This window comes from Salmo trutta, chromosome 35 (assembly GCF_901001165.1).
Source record: "Salmo trutta chromosome 35, fSalTru1.1, whole genome shotgun sequence".
NCBI lineage: Eukaryota > Metazoa > Chordata > Actinopteri > Salmoniformes > Salmonidae > Salmo > Salmo trutta.
In genome coordinates, this window is record NC_042991.1 from 1,187,385 (window position 1) to 1,210,743 (window position 23,359).

Genomic DNA, 23,359 nt, shown 5'->3' on the forward strand with positions numbered 1-23,359 from the left:
TTGCAAGCCGAAGAACACCATCCCAACCGTGAAGCACGGGGGTGGCAGCATCATGTTGTGGGGGTGCTTTGCTGCAGGAGAGACTGGTACACTTCACAAAATAGATGGCATCATGAGGGAGGAAAATTGTGGACAAATTGAAGCAACATCTCAAGACATCAGTCAGGAAGTTAAACCTTGGTCGCAAATGGACAATGACCCCAAGCATACTTCCAAAGTTGTGGCAAAATGGTTTAAGGACAACAAAGTCAAGGTATTGGAGTCACCATCACAAAGCCCTGACCTCAATCCTATCGAACATTTGTGAGCAGAACTGAAAAAGCGTGTGCGAGCGAAGAGGCCTACAAACCTGACTCAGTTACACCAGCTCTGTCAGGAGGAATGGGCCAAATTTCACCCAACTTATTGTGGGAAGCTTGTGGAAGGTTACTCAAAAATGTTTGACCCAAGTTAAACAATTTAAAGGCAAATGCTACCAAATACTAAATGAGTGTATGTAAACTTCTGACCCACTTTGAATGTGATGAAAGAATTAAAAGCTGAAATAATTCTCTCCTAACATTTCACATTCTTAAAATAAAGTGGTGATCCTAACTGACCTAAATCGGGGGATTTTTACTAGGATTAAATGTCAAGAATTGTGGAAAAACTGAGTTTAAATGTATTTGGCTAAGGTGTATGTAAACTTCCAACTTCAACTGTACATACAGAGATAATGATTCACACGTAGTCACCCACAGTGTATTAGTTGTTTGGAGGGTTTACATCCTTTTTTAGTTTCATTTTTAATCAGTGATGTCAGTATCATCCACACAATAACCCTGGAAAATATATTTTTCCTTATTTAAAAAATAAAATGTTTTCTCGATGTATGGCTGTCTCTTTTTGAAATGAGATTAACATTTTGCCTGTCAAGAAATCACTTGTCCTTGGTCAAGTTGTTTTCATACTTCTGTCATTTGGCTTTGAAGGTCAGATTTTCCATAAAGTTTATTAGGATTCTCTCTCTTTAGTAACAGTTCCCTTCTACCCATTAAATCCACACAAACCCCTCCCTGAAAAGACAAGTGTATCCAAGTTGCTATTTCCTCACGTCTTTATAACCACATCAAAAGATCAGGGTATTCATTTTTCAGAATGTTTTCATTTGTAATATGTCAGCCTGAACCTTGTCTCCCATTTTGTAATATTTGTTGACAAAGTAGTTGCACAGCTGCAGAGAGTGATTGGTAAAACATAAGGAGTCATTGTGGTGTCTGGTTTGAAATTTTCAATTCTAAGGAGGGAGCCACTCCGTTCTTTTCCCTCAAGAAACTGCTCATTTTAGAGCTGCAGTTCAGGTTAAATACACACGCACGCACAGATTTCATAATCTTTGGGATTGCCTGTAGAATAATCCAGATTGAATATTTGCTTGGTCAAACTCCAGTCCCGCTACAAATTGACATACCTTATAGTATTTTCAAACACTCGGTGTAATGCATTGTCATGTGTATTGACTGACATAAGACTTGTGAGTGAGGTGATTCTTCACATTCTTGAGTTACCTCCACATGTAACCTAGATACAGGTTACTGTTGTAACCCACGCAGGGTCAGTCTCGACAGTCTGTCTCTCTTCAGGCGGCATAGTCTCTTATACCCTGCCTCCTACAGACACTAAATTAGGCGTGCTCAGCCTGTCTGACAGCAATGCCCCCAGCTCCATTTACCCTTTTCTGCGGAAGATCCTGAGGACAATTTTGAGGCTATTGTACTGGACAAAAATATAAACACTATCCTTGAGCTGAAATAAGAGAGCAGAAATTTCCCATATGCACAAAAAGCTTATTTCTCTCAAATGTTGTGCACAAATTTGTTTACATCCCTGTTAGTGAGCATTTTTCCTTTGCCAAGATAATCCATCCACCTGGCAGGTGTGGCATATAAAGAAGCTGATTACAGAGCATGATCATTACACAGGTGTACCTTGTGCTGGGGACAGTAAAATCTCACTCTAAAATGTGCAGTTTTGTCACACAGCACATTGCCACAGATGTCTCAAGTTTTGAGGGCGCAATTGGCATGCAGACTGCAAGAATGTCCACCAGAGCTGTTGCCAGAGAGTTGAATGTTAATTTCATGACCATAAGCATCCAATGTCGTTTTAGAGATTTGGCAGAACGTCCAACCGGGCCTCATAACTGCTGACCTAGTGTGGCCACGCCAGCCCATGACCTCCACATCCGGCTTCACCTGAGGAATCTGCTGAGGAGTATTTCTGTCTGTAATAAAGGCCTTTTGTGGGGAAAAACTCATTCTGATTGGCTGGGCCTGGCTCCCAAGTGGGTGGTCCTATGCCCACCCATGGCTGCACCCCTGCCCAGTCATGTGAAATACATAGATTAGGCCCTAATGTACACTGCTCAAAAAAATAAAGGGAACACTAAAATAACACATCCTAGATCTGAATGAATGAAATAATCTTATTAAATACTTTTTTCTTTACATAGTTGAATGTGCTGACAACAAAATCACACAAAAATAATCAATGGAAATCCAATTTATCAACCCATGGAGGTCTGGATTTGGAGTCACTCAAAATTAAAGTGGAAAACCACACTACAGGCTGATCCAACTTTGATATAATGTCCTTAAAACAAGTCAAAATGAGGCTCAGTAGTGTGTGTGGCCTCCATGTGCCTATATGACCTCCCTACAACGCCTGGGCATGCTCCTGATGAGGTGGCGGATAGTCTCCTGAGGGATCTCCTCCCAGACCTGGACTAAAGCATCCGCCAACTCCTGGACAGTCTGTGGTGCAACATGGCGTTGGTGGATGGAGCAAGACATGATGTCCCAGATGTGCTCAATTGGATTCAGGTCTGGGGAACGGGCGGCCAGTCCATAGCATCAATGCCTTCCTCTTGCAGGAACTGCTGACACACTCCAGCCACATGAGGTCTAGCATTGTCTTGCATTAGGAGGAACCCAGGGCCAACCGCACCAGCATATGGTCTCACAAGGGGTCTGAGGATCTCATCTCGGTACCTAATGGCACTCAGGCGAGCACATGGAGGGCTGTGCGGCCCCCCAAAGAAATGCCACCCCAGACCATGACTGACCCACCGCCAAACCGGTCATGCTGGAGGATGTTGCAGGCAGCAGAATGTTCTCCACGGCGTCTCCAGACTCTGTCACGTCTGTTACATGTGCTCAGTGTGAACCTGCTTTCATCTGTGAAGAGCACAGGGCGCCAGTGGCGAATTTGCCAATCTTGGTGTTCTCTGGCAAATGCCAAACGTCCTGCACGGTGTTGGGCTGTAAGCACAACCCCCACCTGTGGACGTCGGGCCCTCATACCACCCTCATGGAGTCTGTTTCTGACCGTTTGAGCAGACACATGCACATTTGTGGCCTGCTGGAGGTCATTTTGCAGGGCTCTGGCAGTGCTCCTCCTTGCACAAAGGCGGAGGTAGCGGTCCTGCTGCTGGGTTGTTGCCCTCCTACGGCCTCCTCCACGTCTCCTGATGTACTGGCCAGTCTCCTGGTAGCGCCTCCATGCTCTGGACACTACGCTGACAGACACAGCAAACCTTCTTGCCACAGCTCGCATTGATGTGCCATCCTGGATGAGCTGCACTACCTGAGCCACTTGTGTGGGTTGTAGACTCCGTCTCATGCTACCACTAGAGTGAAAGCACCGCCAGCATTCAAAAGTGACCAAAACATCAGCCAGGAAGCATAGGAACTGAGAAGTGGTCTGTGGTCACCACCTGGAGAAACACTCCTTTATTGGGGGTGTCTTGCTAATTGCCTATAATTTCCACCTGTTGTCTATTCCATTTGCACAACAGCATGTGAAATTTATTGTCAATCAGTGTTGCTTCCTAAGTGGACAGTTTGATTTCAAAGTGTGATTGACTTGGAGTTACATTGTGTTGTTTAAGTGTTCCCTTTATTTTTTTGAGCAGTGTATTTATTTCAATTGACTGATTTACTTCTATAACACAGTAAAAAAAAAAAAAAAAGTTGCATGTTGCGTTTATATTTTTGTTCAGTATAGTTTGGGCTGTGGTCTTACCTCACTATTCAATAACCGTGCCGTTGAGGAGAATTCTCCAGGAGAGAGTGGATGTCTATGTTCGGGACGGTTTGGCTCAGGTCCAAGTCCAGATAAGGCCATGACCTCCAGACAGAACACAGCCACTTTAAAGCAGCTCTGACCGATGGACGGACCTCAAGGCCACAAGAGGCAATTACCTCACCATGTCTAAGGTCATATCAGGAAAGGGAACAGGGAGTGGTGATTCAACATCGTTTAAATGATAGGAGCTTGATAGGAGGAGAGTAGAGCTCACAAAACTTTACATAAACCTCTGTAAAAGTATTGGGACAGTGACATACATTTGAGGGTATTTTCATCCATATCACGTGTGAACCGTTTAGAAATCACAGCACTTTTTGTATATAGTCCCTCCATTTTAGCGGACCAAAAGTATTGGGACAAATCCACTTACATGTTTATTAAAGTAGTCAAAAGTTAAGTATTTGAGGGCCTCCCGAGTTACGTGGCGGTCTAAGGCACTGCGTCGCCGTGCTAGCTGCGTCACTACAGATCCTGGTTTGATCCCAGGCAGTGTCGCAGCCAGCCGCAACCAGGAGACCCATGAGGCGGCGCACAATTTGCCCAGCATCGTCCGGGTTTGGGGAGTGTTTTGCTGGCCGGGTTGCCCTAGCGACTCCTGTGGCGGGCCAGGTGCAATGCTTGCTGACATGGTCGCCAGGTGTAGATTGTTTCCTCCGTCACATTGGTGCGGCTGGCTTCCGGGTTAAGCGAGCATTGTGTCAAGAAGCAGTGCAGCTTGGCGGGGTTGTGAGATGCATGCCCCTTCTGAGTCAGTACGGGAGTTGCAGCGGTGGGACGAGACTGTAACTACCAATTGGGGAGAAAAAAAATAGAGAGAAAAACAAATCTAATAAATATATTTAAAGTTTAGTTATTGGCACCACATTCCTAGCATGCAATGGTTACATCAACCTTGTGACTTTACAAACTTGTTGGATGCATTTGCTGTTGTGTTTTGGCTCCAGTTTCAACTGGAGCCAAAACTGGCCTGTACACCGGATGTGCTACCTGTCCCAGACCTGCTGTTTTCAACTCTAGAGAGAGCAGGAGCGGTAGAGAAACTCTCAATGATCGGCTATGAAAAGCCAACTGACATTTACTCTTGAGGTGCTGACTTGTTGCACCCTCGACAACTACTGTGATTATTATTATTTGACCATGCTGGTCATTTATGAACATTTGAACATCTTGGCCATGTTCTGTTATAATCTCCACCCGGCACAGCCAGAAGAGGACTGGCCAACTCTCATCGCCTGGTTCCTCTCTAGGTTTCTTCCTAGGTTTTGGCCTTTCTAGGGAGTTTTTCCTAGCCACCGTGCTTCTACACCTGCATTACTTGCTGTTTGGGGTTTTAGGCTGGGTTTCTGTACAGCACTTTGAGATATCAGCTGATGTAAGAAGGGCTATATAAATACATTTGATTTGATTTGTGTTTAAGATTATTTTATACCCAATAGAAATTCATGGTAAATAATACATTGTCATTTTGAAGTACTTTTATTGTAAATAAGAATATAATATGTTTCCTAACACTTCTATATTAATGTGGATGCCACCATGATTATGGATAGTCTTGAATGAATCGTGATTAATGATGAGTGAGAAAGTTACAGAAGCACAAATATCATAACCCCAAGACATAACGGGAGTTTAGCATTGTTATTGGGGTATGAAATCTATACCTCTAACTTTTACTACTTTAATACACATAAGTGAATTACACCTCAAATTAAAGCTTACAGTCTGCACTTTACGCTCATAGTCATTGTATCATTTCAAATCAAAGTTGCTGGAGTGAAGAGCCAAAACAATAACACAATTGTCACGGTCCCAATACTTTTGGAGCTCACTAAATATCCAAAGGCAAACATCCCATGGGATTGACGACTCCTGCGTTTCCCATCATAGCTGGACTACATTTCACAGAGTCTCCCCTTCTCATTGGCCAGAGGCCTGTCCGTCAGTCAGTCAGTGCTCTCAAGGCCTCCACTCATTGTTGATCCAGCCCAGTGTATAAGTACTGCTGGCATTCAGAAAGTTCCTGTGCAGGAAAAGGCGGGGTTTGGCTGGGTCGTTGTGGTAACGGAAGAGGCGGAAGTGAGCTCGCTCCAGCTCCTTCAGCAGGCTGAACCAATAGCGCACCACGGATGGGTCGTCCCCACCCACCTCAAACCCTGCCCAATGGAGGTGGACTTCTAGTAGTAACTGACCCACTGAGCTCAGAACCCCTTCTAGAACCAGGTTCTCCAGAATCTTCCACTCCGCACTCTCCATGTCTACCTTCAGAACATCCACCTGGAACAGAGAGCGGGAGAAAGAGGGGGAAGATTTGAATTGCATACTCCTTGTCAATGATTTATTTACACTAGATGACTGATGGGGGGGCTGTGTGTTGAAGCCACTGTGCCTCCATCTTGGCACTACCCCACCATTGTAAAAATGTTTTGGAAGTTATAGAAATTGATTTGTTTTTGCCACATTTCTTATATTACAGACACCTTATTGCATACTTTTAAATTATATTATGTGAGCTAAACATATTAATAAGGTTACTGTCCCCACTACAACAAAATTACTTTAATGCATGTAACTTTGTCCTTGAAACATTTAAGTGAAATACTGTAGAATTCCATTCATTCCTATAGACAGGTTGGTTGTTTAGCAACAAAACCGACTTGTGCCCAAATAGATTGTTGACGACATGTAAACTATATTTAGTCTCCGTTGTTTATTGAAAGCATAAATACATTTGCACAATCAACACTTGTCGTTCCTCAAATACATTGATACAGTTGTTGGTTTTTTATTTTTATTTATTTCAGCTTTATTTAACCAGGTAGGCAAGTTGAGAACAAGTTCTCATTTACAATTGCGACCTGGCCAAGATAAAGCAAAGCAGTTCGACACATACAACAACACAGAGTTACACATGGAGTAAAAGAAACATACAGTCAATAATACAGTAGAAAAATAAGTCTATATACAATGTTAGCCAATGAGGTGAGATAAGGGAGGTAAAGGCAAAAAAAGGCCATGGTGGCAAAGTAAATAAAATATAACAAGTAAAACACTGGAATGGTAGATTTGTAGTGTAGAAATAATGGGGTGCAAAAGGAGCAAAATAAATAAATAAATACAGCAGGAGAAGAGGTAGTTGTTTGGGCTAAATTATAGATGGGCTATGTACAGGTGCAGTGATCTGTGAGCTGCTCTGACAGCTGGTGCTTAAAGCTAGTGAGGGAGATAAGTGTTCCCAGTTTCAGAGATTTTTGTAGTTCGTTCCAGTCATTGGCAGCAGAGAACTGGAAGGAGAGACGTCCAAAGGAGGAATTGGCTTTGGGGGTGACCAGAGAGATATACCTGCTGGAGTGCGTGCTACAGGTGGGTGCTGCTATGGTGACCAGTGAGCTGAGATAAGGGGGGGCTTTACCTAGCAGGGTCTTGTAGATGACCTGGAGCCAGTGGGTTTGGCGACGGGTATGAAGCGAGGGCCTGCCAACGAGAGCGTACAGGTCGCAGTGGTGGGTAGTATATGGGGCTTTGGTGACAAAACGGATGGCACTGTGATAGACTGCATCCAGTTTATTGAGTAGGGTATTGGAGGCTATTTTGTAAATGACATCGCCGAAGTCAGGTTAGCTAGCTAAATAATTTTAGCCATATTAGCATATACGTAACATCATTCAAAACACCTCAAAATAAGACATGGTATCAAGCATAAGATAAAACTAGCTGAAATGAGCCACCTACGATTCCCCACATGGCAGCTTCTTGTCATTGTTGCTAGTTAGCTGGCCATCCAGACTCACAACAACACAAGGACCATCTATAGATGGGTTGGCTGACAACGTCACGAAAATGATACGTGCGTATTGGTGAGGCAAAAGCAGTGGTGGAAAAAGTACCCTATAGTCATACCTGAGTAAACGTAAAGATACCTTAATAGAAAATTACTCAAGTAAAAGTTAGTCACCCAGTAAAATACTAATCGAATAAAAGTCTAAATGTATTTGGTTTTAAATATACTTATCAAAAGTAAATGTAATTGCTAAAATGTATTTAAGTATTAAAAGTAAAAATATGAATAATTTAAAATTCCTTATATTAAGCAAACCAGACGGCACAATTTTCGTGTTTTTTTTGTTTTGTTTTTGTAGCCAGGGGCACACTCCAACACACACATCATTTACAAATGAAGCATTTGTGATTACTGAGTTTGCCAGATCAGAGTCAGTAGAGGTGACCAGGGATGTTGATAAGTGTGTGAATTGGACCATTTTCCTGTCCTGCTAAGCATTCAAAATGTAACGAGTACTTTTGGGTGTCAGGGAAAATGTATTGATGGAAAAGTACATTATTTTCTTCAGGAATGTAATGAAATAAAAGTTAAAGTTGTCCAAAATATAAATAGTAAAGTAAACTACAGATACCCCCCAAAAAACATTATTTTAAGTATTTTTACTTAAGTACTTTACACCACTGGTCAGAAGGCCGTGTGGTGTTATGATTATGAACAGTCAGATAGCTAGCAATAATGACAAGAAGCTGCCATGTGGGGAATTGTAGGTGGCTTGTTTCAGCTCGTTGTATATTGTTAATGATATGTCCTGTTGAGGTATTTTCACTGGCTAACCAAAAACTGTAACAATGTATTTGATAGACAACAAGTGCTCATTGTGCTAATGTATTTATGTTTTCAATAAACATTTGGAGACTAAATATATTTTACATGTTCTCAACAATCGAAGGAAACCCCTTCTGTTTTGTCCCATAGTTGTGTTCGCGTAGGTTTTGCTGGTAAATAACCAACCCGTCTATGGAGGACTGCTCCTACTGGGGAGTGCCAATATAGCCGACCGGAGGCTTCAAAGCCTTTCAATGGCCAATACATACAGTAGCATCAGCAATACAGGGTTTATATACAGTGGCAAGAAAAAGTATGCGAACCCTTTGGAATTACCTGGATTTCTGCATAAATTGGTCACCAAATTTGATCTGATCTTCATCTTAATTAATCTAACAATAGACAAACATAGTGTGCACCTGGATGTTCCACAGGTTTTGATAAGGAGATGAGGAGAGAGTACACGAGGATGGTGCAATTGAGATCCCAGAGAGAAAAAGTCTAGCAATCAGTAGGTAGAGATAACATGGAGAGTGGAAAAGTACTCTCAATGGAGGTGAGGGGAAGTTGGTGCAAAGATTGAGAGAGAAAGAGATGTACTGTATATGTCTGAGTTGAGGACGAGGAGAATATGAGGGGGTGTGGGAGGATTTATATACCACATAAGATGAGATGGGGAGGAAAATGCATTCATTTTAACAATGGCCTCAAGATATAATCTTACTGAGTCATCATATGCATGGCCTACTTTCAATGCACATCTATTAGGCATTGGGCTGCCATTTAAATGTGTTGGAATGTTTTTGATGTCAGGTTAACTCCTTGACCCATACTTTTTAAAAGCCTAATTAGTGAAAGCGCTTTCATCTCTTTGCTTTTGACATTTTATTTAACCAATTCATTCTCTCCTCTCTCCTTCCCCCATGTACTTTACTACCCCCTCATTGGCCGATTGCCAACATGGCATTGGTGACATCAACATTGGCAACTTGCAATGCTACCAGTGATATTTGTCAAATAGTTGACCCAAACTCTCCACACACCAATCATATCTCTCTGATCCATCTTTCAGCACACTAACGTTACAGTGTAAGTGATGAGTTTCTGACCTGCCTCAACAGAAAAGCACTTATTCTAAGGGTTACAGTAAAATGAACAACTGAGCCTGGCTGGCTCTCTGACTATTGCTCACTCTGTCTCTGGGTCTCCCAATGGATACCATCCCTCCCCAAGGCAAATACATATTTCTTAACTGGACAGACACTTCATACAATGACAACTGCCCTAACTAAGAGGGATGTTATGACCCACGACCCTCCCCCCCCCCTAAGGACTTCACACACACACACATATCCCTCTCAAAGTCTCTAAACCCACACCACCAGTAGTACGTCTGTTCTTCGCTTCCCCTATATATGGGAAGTTGGAAGCCCTGGAAAGATGCCAGTTTTGAGTGAACATCTCCATGTGGTGGCATAGCTCTGAAGAGTTCTCCGACTGCTCCGCTGTGCAGAATTAGAGGCACTAAACGTCCCGTGCCTGGAGCTGGGAGGAATGTGTGTGTGTCAGAGTGAGAGAGGAATAGAGACATGCGGACAGAAACTACTTTGACAGGGAGGATTGGAAGAAGGGCAATAACTGATGGAATTTGGGGAGGGTGTGTGTGCTTGGGGATTTGGCCTAAATTGGGGTCTACTGAGGGGAGGGAGGTTCAGTGGTGCCGATGGGAGCGTGAGATGGAAGGAGCTGTTATTTAGTCCTTCAGAGAGGCTCTGCCTGAGTTTGCCATCTCTCCAAGGTCATCAGTCGCCTTGTCTTGCTCCTACCTGTGTGTCTTTAACACTATAGGTCTATAGCATTGCTATAAAGCCTGCCAAGCAAGGCTAGAAGCTATGTAAACAATTGCTTTCTCCTATTCCCTTGTCAGGAGATATTATTCTGGAGTTGCAGAATAGTATAGAAACAACTGAAAAAGATGGCTATCACCTACCCTGAGCCTGAGGTATGGTGGTGCCTTTTACCTTTGGGCCACACACTCAGTCCGGACCTTAAGTTCTGAAGCTATTTCCCTAACTGCAGAGAATATTCAAGTTGAGTCGGCCTTCCGCTGAAATGAATGCCCCTCAGTCATTAAACAGCAGCAGTCACAGATTGTGTTCACCCCCAGCCAGGGGGACATTATGTCTCCATGACGATGAGTAATTGTTGATCAAAATGTCTGTCCATAAAGCTGCTTTCAGATTAGGGATACAAATATTTGTTGGTAGAATGGTTTAAAGGCGTTGGGGTGACTAACACAAGATAACAAGTTTGGCCTGCATGATTTTTTGATTGTATCAAAAAGAGATTAAGTATTTTGTGTTCTTTAATTAGTGGATGTGAGGTGCGGGGAGAAACGTCTGAAACAGGCCTCTCCAGAGATTATCTTAATGAGCAGACGTATAATTAAACATCAATGGGATCAGGAGAGAGAGTGGTTCTGTTCAGCCTCTCAGTGCGTCCCTCAATAACTGGTACAGGAACTGTTCTGTTTCCAAACCTCCCTGGAGTTACTGGTCCCAACTGGTCCCCAATTGTTCCCCACAGCTGGTCACAACTGACTGGTCCACAACTGGTCCCCACAACTGCATGATAACTAACTCTAACCAGGTGAGGAAAGGCCTGCGCTGTGGAGGAGATACAATGGAAGCCATGTTGCCGGCTGTGCCCCTTTAGTGACAGTGTGGATGTGAGACATTAGGAAGTGACCTGGTTGTCAGACAGTGTCTCTGTTTGTTGTTCTATTGACTATTTAAAACGGGTGGGTCTAATCCTGAATGCTGATTGGTTAAAAGCGTATTCTAGCCGGTGTCTATTACACAAGTTACCACCTTCTAAATCTATGATGTTAAAATGCCTATTTACTCTGTTCCATCTGACACCGCAATCCACTCTCTCATCAGCCCAGACAGGGAAGTTATAACTTGATCTCCACTATAAAAAGCATCAAGACATGATCTCACATTTCTTTTAGACTAACATTTAGTTTTCAACAGCAGAGATTTGTATAAACATTAATGTCTGTCTCTGCGACATTTGCAAAATTGTTTTAATATTCAAATTCGATCTCCAACTGTCCCATAGTAATGAACGCGTAGGGGTCGGGACGAGAGAGGCAGGCAGCGTTTCTCAGCCAGTCGAAATCATTAATCAGCTGGTATCATTTTTATGGATATATATAGTTGAAGTCGGAAGTTTAGATACACTTAGGTTGGAGTCATTAAAACTCGTTTTTCAACCACTCCACAAATTTCTTGTTAACAAACTATAGTTTTGTCAAGTTGGTTAGGACATCTACTTTGTGCATGACACAAGTAATTTTTCCAACAATTGTTTACAGACAGGAAAATTCCTTACAGCTTGGAAAATTATTGGCTTTAGAAGCTTCTGATAGGCTAATTGACATCATTTGAGTCAATAGTACGCAAGTATAAACACCATGGGACCACGCAGCCATCATACCGCTCAGGAAGGAGACGTGTTCTGTCTCCTAGAGATGAACGTATTTAGTGCGAAAAGTGTAAATCAATCCCAGAACAACAGCAAAGGACCTTGTGAAGATGCTGGAGGAAACAGGTACAAAAGTATCTATATCCACAGTAAAACGGGTCCTATATCAACATAACCTGAAAGGTCGCTCAGCAAGGAAGAAGCAACTGCTCCAAAACCGCCATAAAAAAAGCCAGACTACGGTTTGCAACTGCACATGGGGACAAAGATTGTACTTTTTTGAGAAGTGTCCTTGGTCTGGTGAAACAAAAATAGAACTGTTTGGCCAGAATGATCATCGTTATGTTTGGAGGAAAAAGAGTGACGCTTGCAAGCCGAAGAACACCATCCCAACCGTGAAGCACGGGGGTGGCAGCATCATTGTCACGATCATCGTACAGAGCAGACCAAGGCGCAGCGTGAGTTGAGTTCCACATACTTTATTATATAGTAAAACTACCAAAACCATAAACAAACATAAAACGAACGTGAGAGCTGTAGTGCTAAACACACTAACACAAACAATATCCCACAACCCAGGTGGGAACAATGGAGAACTTAAGTATGATCCCCAATTAGAGACAACGAACATCAGCTGCCTCTAATTGGGAACCATACCAAGAGCACCAACATAGAAATGAAAAAACTACAACACCCCCTAGTCACGCCCTGACCTACAACACCATAGAGAACCAAGGGCTCTCTATGGTCAGGGCATGACAATCATGTTGTAGGGGTGCTTTGCTGCAGGAGGGACTGATGCACTTCACAAAATAGATGGCATCATGAGGAGTAAAAATTATGTGGATATATTGAAGCAACATCTCAAGACATCTGGTCTTCCAAATGGACAATGACCCCAAGCATACTTCCAAAGTTGTGGCAAAATGGCTTAAGGACAACAAAGTCAAGGTATTTGAGTGGCCATCACAAAGCCCTGATCTCAATCCTATAGAAAATGTGTGGGCAGACCTGAAAAGGCGTGTTACACCAGCTCTGTCAGGAGGAATGGGCCAAAATTCACCCAACTTATTGTGGGAAGTTTGTGGAAAGCTACACGAAACGTTTGACCCAAGTTAAACAATTTAAAGGCAATGCTCCCAAATATTAATTGAGTGTATGTAAACTTCTGACCCACTGGGAATGTGATGAAAGAAATAAAAGCTGAAATAAATCATTCTCTCTACTATTATTCTGACATTTCACATTCTTAAAATAAAGTGGTGATCCTAACTGACCTAAGACAGGGAATTTTTAATAGAATTAAATGTCAGGAATTATGAAAAACTGAGTTTAAATGTATTTGGCTAAGGTGTATGTAAACTTCCGACTTCAACTGTACAAAGAAATGTAAATTGAAAAAAGATCAAACGAAACGAAGTGCCGCTAGTTTGTTAGAAGTTATTTTGTTAGCTGTGTTTTTGGCTAGCTCCTCTGAACAACAGTTTCCTAACGAGAGAGGACATTTTCTATGCCAGGCGACAATGGTGCCTATTAGCTCTTTGTTAAATGTCACTAGAAAACAGCTTAACAAGTGCAGCTACTGTTGTTATTCTGTCTGCACTGTTTGACGTGACTGTGAGTTAGCCGTAGTTGGCTAGCTAGAAAGCAAGGGATAAGAACGTTGCCGGCCAGTATGGCAATGGAACATTTAGAACGAACAACTTTCTCAGGCCTAACAACGCCTGTGACAATATATCCTCCAAACACCGGCTTCTCTGGCATTATCACTTAATTAGGTGAAAGCAAATCAATTTGCATGAGATTTGAAGGACTGCTGAAGTGATGTTAATCCCCATGGAGACAGGCTCTGATGCTGACCAGAGTGGCATATGACATTTATGCGCTGTGTAATCAACGATAAAGAACACAAATGAATGCATATTTTGATCTTTAGAAGCGACTCATCAGTTCCCTGTGCTGTTCTTCTGACACAAAGCTGGAAGAAAGAAAAAAGGCAGGGAGAAGAAAGGCAGACAGTTGTTCCTTAAGCATGCTGTGTACTCACGTTAAAAGCCCATTATGGAGACATGTGTGTCGCTTTGCATCTAAAGCAGGTACAGGGATCGGGTCTGTCCTTATCTCAAACACATGCACACGCGCTCCAGAAAAAGGAATTAATGGCTGATGCCTCTAAGCATGGACTCGCTAATGCTAGGCGCCCGTGCGTGGCTTCTAGGCATTCTGCTCAAGAGCCTGATAAACAATGTGCACTAATTAACAGTGGCGGTTCTAGCTTGTATGGCTTCCTGGGCGAACCCCCCCTTCACGCCCACTCCCGACAAGGTTAATTGACCCACAGTCCCACACGGTGACATGATATCATTGACATGAAGTGCAAATGAGTGATAGAAAACCGATTATGTGCTGTTGTGTGCAGGCCCACGTGTGTGTGTGCAAGTGAGCATGCATGTGTGTAGGTACGTGTTTGCAAGCGTGCATGAGTGTGTGTGTTTGTGTGTGGATGTCATTGGCCTTGTATGCAGATCCATATCTGATAAGGCAGAACACAGAGCTCTGGGGGACTCCAGTGAGTTAATATTCTGAGTTATAATATTTAAAGGAGGAAAGCCATAACTATAAGCAAAAATTATGGATATACTGACAAGATACATGTCTCTCCGCCCTGACAATGGGAGTCATTGTCCACAAAGCGACACATAGGGCTGTCTAGCTCCTGCCTATCCCGTCTTTGGATTGGTGGATACATCTCATTGTTGTATTCCTTTTTTAGAATATTCGATGAGGGTTGTCGACGTCAAACGCCTGTATTCAATGGAGAGAGATGCTATGCTACTAGCCTCATTCTATGAATATGCATAGCCATCTCGAGACAACTCCGATATAAAGTGTTTTTTCTCAACAACTTAAACATTACCAAACTTCCATTAGATAAAATAAACCTCACATGGACAAATAAGCCATTCATTTTTTTGTTGACAAAATTTGACACTTTCATTGACCTCCATACAAAAACTCCTTGCTTGGTGGACGAAACAATGAGAAAATACCACCTGCTGGAGGGAGACAGATTCTCAGCCGAGTTGGGCCTCTCACTTCCTCTGAGTTTTCTGCCCTCCAGGGCAAGAGGAGACACTGGAGGAATGAATGATGAGGTGTAGAGAGGAGCTGCTGCTGCAGTCAACCTGCAGCTTTATGTGATAATAAAGTTAATTCTTCCAGCTAATAGGGAGAGAAAATATACATTTTTGTATAGCCTTTTTCGGGCCAAGGTGAGGAAGATAAGGATATCTGGTTTGTTTTTATGGTGACTTTTATAGTGTCTTTTGCATTGGCCATGGATATGCCATAAAAGACAGGTACTGCATATTGTGCACTGTGTAGGACGTTGGTTTGTGAAGTAAGTTGTCACTGTATTATGTATAGTACATATACTCTCACAATATAAGCCCATGCATGTCTTATTCCTTATATTTGATTCAGGACACTTTTGCCCATTTGTCATTTCATTCACACCTCACCGTTTACACCCTTCTCCTCTCTATGTGCCCCCTGACCTGTCTGTGTCCAAAATCGTTGAGGATGGTGGCCAGTTTCTTGGTGTTGCCGTGCTGTCGCTGGGCGGGGATGGCTGGGTTGGGGTCCCTCCAGTCTACGGAGAGACGGTGGAGCCACATGTCTGACTCCTGCAGGTGGGCCTGCTTTAGGCTGGGGTCAAAGCAGTGTACCTCACAGCCCACCCTGGCCAGAGAGCGCTCCAGGGTTTTATCCTCCACACCCAACCTATGGGAGGGAGATAAAAAAGGTGTAGAGGGAGAGAGAGGTTATATAAATAATATTTTATGGATGGATGCTGCTGAAGTGAGAAGTTATTTTCAGCTTCAGCAGATATACAAACTAATCCCCAAAAGTCCTTTACAATATATAATTATATCTGTATCCATCCATCCACTGGATGGATACAGATATAATTATATATTGTAAAGGACTTTTGGGGAATAGTTTGTATATCTGCTGAAGCTGAAAATAACTGCTCACTTCAGCAGCTCAATGAATAATTCAATGTAAGGCTGAAAGTATGGGAGGATATGAGCAGAAAAATATTTGATTTCTTCTTCCCACTGCACAAAGACGTCAATTTAACAGCTATTCCAAGATGGTTCAACGTAATTTCATTGATATGACGTGGAAACAATGTTGATTCAATCAGTGTGTGCCCAGTGGGTTGCTTGTTTTGAAGACTGACAAAGGTTCATGTTTCACTCCCCCCTCTCTTTCCTTTTCTCGCTCTCTTTTCCCCTCTCTCATTTTCTCTGTCCACCTTTTCTTCTCTTCCCACTCTTTTCCTCTTTCACTGAAAGCTCCTTGTCGTTTGTAAACCTATGCAGGCAGACATACCTCTCTCTCTTGCTTTCTCTCTGTCTCTCACTGTCTCTGTAGCTGAGTGTGTTTGTGATATGGCTTGCTGTATCTCTACACAGTAATTGCGGCTCAGGGAGTATCTCTCAAAGTTCATTTCTCACAGATGAGCTACTCTGTTTCCTCATAGACAACCATGCGTTTAGGAGGGAGATGCAGGGATGAGATGAGAGAGGGAAGGGAAGACAGAGGAAGAGAATGCTCCAGACATCTCTGTTACCCTCTCTGCTAAATGATTCAGTTAACACAACCACTAATGGTATCATAGCAGGCCCTACCAGGACAGTGGCTCGTGCTTCGCTATCGTTTTTGTCAAATGATACTTCAGATGACAGTGCTTGCTGTTTTACATGAGAGGATGTGGGAAGAGCAACTGTGGTATGGGCTATTTATACAGATTTATTTTATAAAACCCGTATTTATTATTATATGATAATATTTTATGTTGACAATAATTCTATTCACAATATTACCATTTCTGATATATCACATGCCTTGTTTTATGTTCCTGCATAAGTAAAATCAGGATTATGCCTCTACTGCCATTCATTCCAGTTAGACTGGTGTGGATTTGTCCTTGACCAATATGGCTGCCATTTTCACCCCATTCTGCAACATCGAGGGTTTATGTCATATCCCCTCTAGTAATTTAATAGAATCTCTATGGATACATGTTTCAAAATTGCCCTTTGTAGTATAGTACTGTAAATTACAGTACATTACACTGTTTTCACATTAGGCCATATACTTGCACTACCCATTAAAATTGACTGAACATCACATTTCCATCATTTCTATCCCATTTCTATGTTCATACAAATATTTACACATGTTAAGTTTGCTGAAAATAAACGCAGCTGACAGTGAGAGGATGTTTCTTTTTTTGCTGAGTTTACTTAGTCAATTTAAAATGTGCTTAGAGTTTTGAAACAGCTGCCTTTTTGATTAACTGTTTTGAGTTATGTACTAAGAGTTGTGAAAATGTATCACATACTTGTAAAAATTGCACCAAAGCGATAAAAAAAATGAACATACAGTATATAGTTTGATAACTGCTGAGCACCGTAAAATTCTATATTTTTACTTCATAAATGTATTAATTTGACATCAATTTATGTTGGAAGGTAAAACCAAATCACATATGCATGTGGCTGTAAATACTACATCATCATTCTCCATCAGCCAGTGTCCTTCAATAGGACAAAGTTGAAAGAGTCACTTTATGTGCTACCATTTAGAATTGTGTAGTGTAGTGTATAATGCACTGCTGAAATACCTTGGTTGTATAACAATATATTCCATCTCTTTATCTGAATTTCATTGATACACTATAAGCTGATGAATTTCAAGCAGAGAGACATGCAATACTTTATTAGTTGACAAGTCATGTAGAAAAGGTGATCATTTTTTGCAATACCCCTATTTCTGATGATTTGTCCTACGTATGTACTGTATAAAGAAACTGTAAGACTGACATATTTCTGAACATGCTCATAACCTGCCATTGGATACAAATTATTAGTAAGAAAAATTGCGTGTGAAGTTATAGTCAAATAAATTATATTTAACATCTACTATTCTTTTCATTCAGCGCTTCAAAAATAACACTTTTGAAATGTGATTATCTTGTATTTGCTATTGGAATTAAGTGGTAGTTAAAATGACTAAATGGTGAGCCTATCATTACCTGATGTACTGGTGACTAAACTAAATGTTCTCATGGTATTTCACTGAAAACGTAGTAGATGTGTTTGTCACGACCTGATCGGTTTCACCTGTCCTTGTGATTGTCTCCACACTTCTCCAGGTGTCGCCCATCTTCCCCCAGAAGTCATGCTGGATTGACAGCATGGCCAATGTTGAATGTTTATCCTTTAAAGCTTTGAAAAGAGACCCTTAAACCCAGACTTGGAACACACACCCAATCCACTGAATAGCAGTTAGCCACTGATTCCTTCCAAACCACTCATTGTTGAATTTGCGATTTCCAACTTGTTGTGTAATGTTTATGTCCAATGGCCGATGAGCACCAATACATTTTATCTATAATTTGTCTTCATATGACAAGGATTGAGAAGGATTTGCCAGTAGATTGTTGTCATGATTCATGATGATGACTGCTAGCTTGCTAGCTAAGATTTTGAAAGTATGATGTTGACATGATCAGTTAAATCAAAGCTACAGTAGATATATCGTATTTGATGTCATTTTATCTGTTGCCAATGACCTTGAGAATGACCTTGAGCCTTCTTGGATGGGCAGTTGTAATGTAACTCTATGGCGGCACCCAAGGCGCTAGAATTTTCAAGCTCTCCCCTTAGATTTTGAGGTGACGTAGTGTCCCCATGAGTGACAGACCACTGAGCCAATCACAGCGCAACTAGAGAACATTACCAATCCCTATGCTCTGTATTTTCCGGTGGACGCCCCACCTCCACAGAAAGCATTGAGCTAGGCTGTAACACCTGCATTTTAGAGTTGCCTCACTCAACAAAGCAAAAGAGACCATGTTTGTATGCAGCTTTATTCGATAATCTTTTATACATTGTTTGCAAACTGACATGTGACACGTATTAATTCCAAAATAACATGCAAAACAAAAAACAAGTGGGGCTCAAAACAGGGCTCTGCCCCACCTGCCCTGAATGACGGGTCCACACTGGCTTGCCGTTCCAAATAAAGTGGAATATTTTTTGCTCATGTAATTTAGAAAGCAAGTCGTTAGGTTAGGCAGGGCCATAAGTAAATAGGTAAACTGGGATATGACTAAATAATTAATCAGAGTGATTTTTCCACAAATAGACAGGTGTTGTTCTTTCCATGGTAACTTTCTATTAAATGTATTGTAATGAGATATTTGATTTATTTCGGGATATGAATACCGAGTATGTGCACTTTACCGTTGGACCATTTTATTTATAAACTACACAGTAATGTAAAAGTTGTATTTTTTAGTGGTGCATTTATCATAATTTTGTTTTAATCCAGAGAGGTTAGAGGTTTGCATATTTCCTTTGCCTTTCGAGTGAATTGTAGTTACCTACCATGAATGTATTTGTTAGCGACAAAGACATGGTTGTTGTATTCAATAGCTTTCAGTCCTGTAGCCTTCACCAAGTGAGTGTCTAAGTGAATATGTTTTCTTTAAAATGAAACTCTTTATGACAATACATTACAGTATATCATAAGGCATTTCTTTGACGGCCTAGTTACACCCTCACTCTAGGAATGTTACGTTTGATACCAGAGCGCCGAGGCATGCATCTACATCGCTAAGCAGCTAACTTCAGAGCAGTGTGCCGATGAGTGCATCACTTTTTCAGAAATACGTCACCAATGATGTCCAAAGCTTCGCTTGTCGCATGCTTTTTCTAACCTTGTGTTGCAAAATTCCAGATCCCAGTAGTTATATATGTGTCGTGTCAAAGGTTACGTGAACAACCATGATCAAAGGAACAATCCGGCATTCACACAGCTCTGGGCCCTAGTTATAGATGTATTATTCCCTGATCAGGTAGTCAGGAAAAACCATGGTGCTTAATGATCCCCCCCCACACACACACAGTGTTGTAGTGTTGGTGTGAGTGATGAGGATGGGGATATACTCCTGTTTATCTAGCTCTGCTATCACAATAGCCCATCAAACAAATGTGGCAGAGAAAACCAACCCACGGATCATTAGATCAATACAGACAGCTGAAGTGTGTGTGGGGACTTTTATGGCGTACTTTGACCTGAGAGGGCAATACTATAAGTAACATTGTGAAAAGTGAGGAGAAATTAGTGTATATGTGTATGTGCTTATCAGTCACCAATAGGAAATCTGTTTCTCAAAACCAGTTCATTTGACCCTTGACCCTGCTGTAAACAGGGGCAATACCTAAACCTCTCCTACTGCTTTCCCACCCCCTCATTCCTGTTCCTGCCCCTCTCACCTCTTCGCTCCTTCTCACCGACTGCCTACCCTGCTGCTGCCAGCACACTTGTGGTGTCTCTTAGCACTCAAATGAATAGGCCATCCAGGGGCTTAATCTCTTCAACCCTACATCCCACCACTGCCAAGCCCAGCCAGCCCAGCTCAGCCCTGGGCATACAGCAAGGGCACAGCTTCTCCTGGAAGGTCAAATACATTTATACTCTGCAAAATAGCATCCAGATTTCATGACACAGAGATATTAGTTTTTTTTATTTAACTAGGCAAGTCAATTAAGAACAAATTCTTATTTACAATGATGGCCTACCAAGGAACAGTGGGTTAACTGCCTTGTTCAGGGGCAGAACAACAGATTTTTATCTTGTCAGCTCGGGGATTCAATCTAGCAACCTTTCGGTTACTAGTCCAATGCTCTAGCCCAGGGGTGTCAAACTCATTTTAGCTCAGGGGCCACATGGAGGAAAATCTATTCCCAAGTGGGCCGGACCGGTAAAATCATGGTATATATAACTTAAAAACAACAACTTCAGATTGTTTTCTTTGTTTTAATACGATCAACATAAAACATAAAGCTGGAGCCTGAGGACAGTGTGTCCACAATAGTACAAGCACAACATCACTATTAATCATAAAACACCTCAAGTTTATTTGAAAATTCTAAAGAAAAAGAACACACAAACACACAATGCCTCAGTGATTCACAGAAGTATATCACAGATCACAGAACTATATCAGGGTGTCTCATGCAGCACTTTAAGTGGGGTTGCATAGTTTATTTGACTCCTGATACCTGGCATCTTTTAGCTTTCACCAGCGCATCAATATCAGGCGTCACATCCTGAGTGGCAGCCAACTTCAGGATGTGATTCAAGTGCTTGTGCGTGAGCCTTGAGCGCAGCTTTGTTTTATTTATGCTCATTACAGAGAAAACTGGCTCACAAAGATATGTGGTTCCAAACATGCACAACAGTTTTGCAGCGAGGGCTGTCAAGTTGGGGTAACCTGGCAAGAGATTCTGATAAAATGTGTCCAAGCCAGCTGCGGCAAATTTGCCCTTCATATCCGAGTCACACTGCAAGTCTATTATTTCAAGTTGGATGCTGACGGGCAGATCAGAGGGATTCACGGTGAATGGCGAGCAAAAAACGTTGAAGTCTTTCTCCAGTTCACCAAAAATCTGAAAGCGTTGCTCAAACTCCCGTAACAGTCCCGTTATTTTATCTTTGAACCGCTTCATGTCTGCCACATGTTGGGTCGCGCACACATTTTTCAGACAGGGGAAGTGAGCTGCATCACCACCGGCGAGTTGCGTCTCCCACAATGACAGCTTCAACTTGAAAGAACGTATGCTGTCATAATACTGCATGACGACTTTGTTGCGCCCTTGCAGCTGTTTGTTCAAGTTATTCAGGTGCTCTGTAACATCCACCATAAATGCAAGGTCCTGCATCCATTCTGCGGAATGAAATTCTAACACTGGTTTGCCCTTTTCTTCCATGAACTGTTCAATTTCTTCTCGTAAATCAAAGAAACGCCTAAGCACAGCACCTCGGCTTAACCATCTTACCTCAGTGTGGTATGGCAGGCCATAGATGTGGTCTTTCTCTCTGAGAAGGCTGTCAAACTGACGGTGATTCAGGCTTCTGGATCGGATGAAATTAACAGTTTGGACGACCACCTTCATGACGTTATCCATCTTTAATGACTTGCAACACAAAGCCTCCTGGTGCAAAATACAGTGAAAAGTCCAAAAATCACGTCCTCCATTTGCAGATTGCACTTTCTCTCTGAACTTTGTCACAAGGCCTGCTTTTTTCCCGATCATTGAGGGCGCACCATCTGTAGCCAGGCTGACAGCGCGGGACCAGTCCACTCCGACCCTGTCCAGCGCGCCGACGAGTGCGGTGAAAATATCAGCTGCTGTCGTTGTATCTGTCATCGGCACCAACTCCACGAACTCCTCGGTGACGGTCAATGTGTCATCAACTCCGCGGATGAAAATGGCCAGTTGTGCAACATCTGTAATGTCTGTGCTTTCATCAATTGCAACTGAAAACCCAATAAATGACTTTACTTTTTGCTTCAACTGGCTGTCCAAATCCACTGAAAGATCGGAAATCCTGTCTGCAACTGTGTTTCTTGTCAGGCTGATATTTGCAAAAGCCTGGCTCTTTTCAGGGCACACAATCTCCGCTGCCTTCATCATGCATGTTTTTACAAATTCACCCTCACTAAATGGTTTTGAAGCCACTGCGATTTCATTAGCAATGAGGTAGCTAGCTTTCACTGCAGCGTCACTGATGTCTCGGCTGTGAGTAAACACAGACTGCTGTTTCTTCAGACCCGCCAACAGTTCATTCACCTTCTCTCTTCTCCGCTGTCCTTGAAAGTTGGCATATTTGTCGGCATGAAGACTCACATAGTGGCGACGAAGGTTATACTCTTTCAGCACTGCAACATGCTGTGAACACACCAAACATACAGCTTTCCCATTCAATTCCGTGAATAAATAGGAGGATGACCAGTTTTCTTGGAACACTCTGCGTCCACTTTTCTCTTTTTTGACAGAGACATATTGGGGCAATGAGGGTGCCAAAGCACAAAATGTTAAAAGTAGAAGCCGTAATAAATATCGCGGGCAAAACAAAGTAGCTCATCCGGACTGGCTGCACTGGCTTGACCTACTTGCTCTGCTCCGTTATAAACGGTTTGCTTGCTTAACACAATTGCTATTGCGCCATCCAGTGGACGCAATTGGAACAGCAGTTTATTTTATTGAAAAATTG

General features: G+C 42.3%; 1 protein-coding gene across 1 annotated transcript in view; it reads right to left on the bottom strand.

Annotated features, from left to right (window-relative positions):
• Positions 1–5,747: 5,747 nt before the first annotated feature.
• Positions 5,748–23,359, bottom strand: part of LOC115174441 (methyltransferase-like protein 24) — an 88,130-nt gene continuing 70,518 nt past the window's right edge. The window contains exons 4-5 of the mRNA XM_029732955.1: positions 15,778–16,003; positions 5,748–6,402 (exon numbers count right to left, since the gene is read on the bottom strand). Of these exons, the coding sequence (XP_029588815.1) occupies positions 6,085–6,402; positions 15,778–16,003 (544 nt within the window). The 3' untranslated portion in view covers positions 5,748–6,084. The remainder of the gene's footprint in view (positions 6,403–15,777; positions 16,004–23,359) is intronic.